Source organism: Tupaia chinensis, unplaced genomic scaffold (genome assembly GCF_000334495.1).
Source record: "Tupaia chinensis unplaced genomic scaffold, TupChi_1.0 Scaffold149184_1, whole genome shotgun sequence".
NCBI lineage: Eukaryota > Metazoa > Chordata > Mammalia > Scandentia > Tupaiidae > Tupaia > Tupaia belangeri.
Window position 1 is genome coordinate 1,872,985 of NW_006209032.1, and position 4,569 is coordinate 1,877,553.

Below are 4,569 nucleotides of genomic sequence, written 5' to 3' on the forward strand. Positions count from 1 at the left end.
GTGGGGCTGCCGTGAAAGCACTTGGTAAAGGGTGTCGGGGGTCCACTCCAGATTAAGGAGGCAGAGATGGACCAGCAGCGTGTGGGGGAGGTCCCACCACACTAGTGAAGGCAAAAACCACCTGTGGTATTGGGAAGGCCCGCTCAGCAGCCCCTGGGAACACCCGCTCCCTCCCGCTGCCCCAGCTAAAAGCGCAGCCCACCCGCCCACGTCCAAGGCCCTCTCCACCCTGGGCCTGAGGACGCCGCTCAGGGCAGAGGAAATTGAGGCGGCGTGTCCATAAAGATACAGTGTGGGGTGACACAGCAGCACCACCACGCTCAGTGAGGCCATCCCTCAGGGGAAGGTCTGGGTTCGTGTCTGAGGCCTCCCTTTGACATTCCAGGGGTGCGTGTGCCCAGGGTCTGGGCTGGCTGAAGCTGGGGTGAACTGTGGTATGAAGACCCTATTTGGGGTACTCTCTGTCTCACTCATGGAAGAAATACGTAAATAAACTTAAGAAAAAACACGTCTGGGAGCCATGGCACAGGCTTGGGTGCAGGAGGGAGGCCATGAGGCCTCTGGCACTTCTGGCCAGGAGTGGCCAGATGTGGAGGCTGCCCCACTCAGAGCTCGTCCCCTCACCCACACACGCTGGCTCCTTGAGACAGACCCGTACCTTCTGATGCAAAGTTCTGTGAGGCTGCAGCCTCAAGACCGGGAAAGACCTGCCTGCAGCCAGGAGAGATGCCCGAGCCCCTCCCACATGCTGTGTTCAGAAAACGTAAGCTGATTCGACCAGGTGACAGTATTTAGCAAAAAAAAAAAAGAGAGAAATGATCCAGGTGAACAGCGCAGGAGGGGGAGCGCAGTCAGAAAGAGGAGGAGGCCTCTGAGCCGAGTCTCCTGCAGAGGAGAGTCAGAGAAGAAACGGAATCCAGGCTGAGAGGGTGGTGTCAACGGATCACATGCTGTCAGGAGACGCGAGTGGCCGCGGTGGCCACAGGGGGACCAGGCCGAGCTCACGCACCCGGTGGAGACATGGGACCTGACCTTGCAGCTGACAGAGCCGCCCTGCAAAAGGGGAGTGGGAAGGAACACGGGGGGCCAGAGAGGCATGCTGGTGGCTGAGCCGGGCAGCCAACGGGGACGAGGACGCGGACGCGGAGGCCCGGCCAGTGAGAAGGGTGAGAGCTTTGTGTGTGAACAGGTGACCGTGCGGTGTGTGACTGCAGAGACCCCGAGACGGCCCGATGCTGGCAGGAGGCCGTGGCAGAGGGTGGCACCCTTACCTGTGTTTCTCACCCTCCTGCTGCTCCTCTCTGAGCTGCTTGGTCCCGGGCTCCCCGTCATCCTTGTCCTGAGAAGAAAGGGAGAAAGACACAGCTCAGGTGAGCGCTCCGACCTCCAGGCCATGCTGCCAGCGCTCACGAAGAGCAGGACGTCTCAGGAGCCACACACCCCGGCAAGGACAAGGACCACGAAGCCCAGCGTGGTGTCCCGGCCTCGAGGGGCTCGTGCCTGCCGTGTCCTGGGACCAACGCCGGAGCTCACCCCACCACCCAACCCGGCACGGGGAACTCCGAGAGCACACAGGCCGAGCGAAGGAGGTTGAGGTGGAGAGGCAGGGGGCCTGCGGGTGTCTGCTCCCTGGACGGGTGTGGACAGAACCAAGGCAGGACACGCCCCAGCAATCAGGGCCAGACGAGCGCTCGGGCCCCGACGCCCTTCCAGGCTGAGGGCGCTGTGGAAATAGCGACCTGTTTCCCTTCAGGGAAACGTCCACACACACAAGGACCCGGCTCTGACAGGACTCGCCGCCCAGGCCTGTGGGGTGTCGGAGAAGAGGCAAGAACCAGTGTGAGCTTTCTACAGAAACTCTGAACTCTGCTTCTTCTGACTTTTCCCCGGCTCTAATTTTCTCCTTAATTCTTGGGAAGCCGTGTTCTCACGGTGACATGGTGGCCCGTGTTCCAGGTGCCCAGGCACCACGTGGCACCGGTATTCCAAGCGCCATGCACCTTCCACCTGCAGCAGGAAACAGCGCTGCTCTCTCCCTCTGAGCTGTTCCGGCTGTGAGACTGGCCTGCCCTGTCACCAGCCGACACAGGGCACATCATGTCTGGGTATGCTCAAAGGCACGTGACCACACTCAGCCCAGTACAGGGCTACAGGCCTCAGGCGGGGCCAGGGCCGGCCTCCGGAGGGCCCTGATGCCCGTGCACAGCTGGTGGTGACCCGCATCCTGGGGAGAAGCCTGTGAGCTCCTCCCTGGGAACCTGCCGAGATGGACGCAAGAGCAAGCTGCTGCTGACATAACCCTGGGTCTGACTGCTGATGCGCCCCGCTCCTGGAAATTGGTTCATGTCACCGACAGCTGCCTCCCCAGGAGTGGCAATTATGAGTCACTTCCTGCCCATGTTCACGGCGGGGACCCCAAGTGGAAGGAAGGAACAGCTCCCGTCATCCCCAGGCCGCAGCACAGAACCTAGCGGAGGCCTAGCACATGGAGATGACCCCGCCCAGCCTGGGCAGCTGGGTCTCAGGGGCACGAAGCAGCAGAAGCCAAACGGCTGACAGCAGCCATGGCAGAGGCCGATGTGGTTCTCGGAGAGGGGAGACTCGTCACCGAGGGACGGGCAGCATGTGGGTGTCACAGCCGAGTTGGGTGGACAGGGGCACTGGGAAGGCGAGCACAGCTTAAGCAGCAGCAGGGAAGGTCTGAAGACGCGCAGGTGGCTGGAGCACAGGGTGGTGACGGTGATGGTGACCCGGCCAGGCGGCAAGACAAGGTGGGCCAACCACCAAGGGCTCTGGCCAAGGCTCTGACGCAACAGGAGCCAGAGAGACAAGGAGTGGCTGCCCGTCTCTAAGGCGCAGGGACTTCCCAGGTGACAGCCACGGAACGAGGGAGTAGAACACACGTGGTGGAGAGCAGAGGGCCCTCACACCCTCCCCGCTGCGGGCCGGGCGGTGCCAGCAGGGCCTGGACATTCAGACAGCAAGCTCCTTCCCACCTGCTCTGCCTGCCACGGGGCTCCCCGACAGCCAGAGGCCTGCCCTGGGGAAGGGGGTGGAGGACTGTGCCCTTGGAGAGGAAGAGCAGGGGGCTCAGGCTCCCCAGCGTGGGCTGGTGGGGCAAGAACCTGCACCCGCTGGCAGGCTTCTTCCACAGGGGCTCAGCCGTTCTGCCTGGCATCAGCAGGCGGCGGGAACCGCAGGAGAGGGGTCAGCCTTGAGGGAGAGGAGGGCTGTGCAGGCACCATGCCCTTCCCAGCCCTTCAGCAAGGTCGTCCTTCTGGTCTCAGAGACACTGCAGGGCCTTGGTAAGGCCAAGTTATTCATTAATAAATAAGAAAACACCCAAGCATCTAAATGACATTGAAAACAACCCACCGGGCAGCCCGGTAGGTGGGTATACGCAGCAGCAGCCCTGTGGACAGAGCGGGGCTGGGGAGGACTCCGGCCCCTGGGTCCTGGCACTGCAGGCAGGAGCAGGTGAGCAATGTGCGAGCCGCCGAGTGCAGGACGGGCTGGACGAGGTATCCTGTGAATGGCGACCCACAGCCAGGACCACGAGCACCCAGGAGGTCCTGCCTAGGTCAGAGGCTCGACCCCGCAGCCTGGGCTGATGGGGAGAGTCAGACCAGCTGAGAGGGCCACCGAGCCTGAGACCCAAAGGGCATCGGAGCTGGGGGTTCACAGGAGTGCCCGTCCCAGGGCCTCAACTTGGCCCACCGGGGAAGGGAAAGGGGAAGGGAAAGGGGAAGGGGAAGGGGGAGGGGAAGGGGGAGGAGAAGGAGACTTGCCCCAGACCGTGGGCCATGTCAGTGGCAGCTGCAGGTCGGGGTCAGGTCCTCCCAGCTCCAGCCTGCGCTCCTGCCCTGAAGAGCCCACCGAGGGGGCACAGAGCTCAACACAGCTCCCATCTCGGCCATCTCTCCCGGGCTCCCCACGCAGCCACCCCCAGGGAGCCCAGGGCTTGGGGTCTTGTCCACCCTGAGGTCCTGGAACCCCCTGCCGGGCCTCCCAATTCCTCGGCTCCCTCCTTCCCGGCCCCTGCTCTCCATCATGTCCCTCTCACACTCGAGGGTCCCCACCACAGGCAACTCCTCCCACGTCCCCCTCCCTATACACACCTGCCAGCTAGCCGCCCAGCCCCCCGGGGGATGCAGCTCCTCCTGTACCCGCCCTGCTCCCACACCTCCGTGTCTCTCCCCACCTGTCCAGGCACATGGCAGGCCTCTCCTCTGAACAGTCAGACCACACTGGCCCTCGCCCAAAGGCCCTGTGCCCCCCAGGACAGCGGCCATCCTCCTCAGCCCCACCCGCCTGGCCCCGTTCACAGAGCCCCTGAAACATCCACTCAGGTAAGCCCAGAGAAAATCAAGCCTCTGACCACCCTGCAGGCCTCCCTGAGCTGGTCCGCTCACTCCATGGGGCCCAGGGCACACCGGGGTCCACCTGAGGCCCAGGACACAGCCCCGTGGCCGTTCCCATCTCAGCCATGCCTTATTTCCCTTCCCCAGTGTGGGCATCTCCCGGGGCACCGCGGCCTGGCCCAGAGCCTGGACTAAACCGCCTCCATCC

The 4,569-nt window shown here is 63.5% G+C and overlaps 1 protein-coding gene across 1 annotated transcript in view; it reads right to left on the reverse strand.

Moving 5' to 3' along the window:
• Positions 1-4,569, reverse strand: part of CCDC12 (coiled-coil domain containing 12) — a gene marked incomplete at its 3' end in the record, with an annotated part of 51,892 nt that overhangs the window by 18,886 nt on the left and 28,437 nt on the right. The window contains 1 exon segment of the mRNA XM_014585210.2: positions 1,272-1,339. Coding sequence (XP_014440696.1) covers positions 1,272-1,339 — 68 coding nt within the window.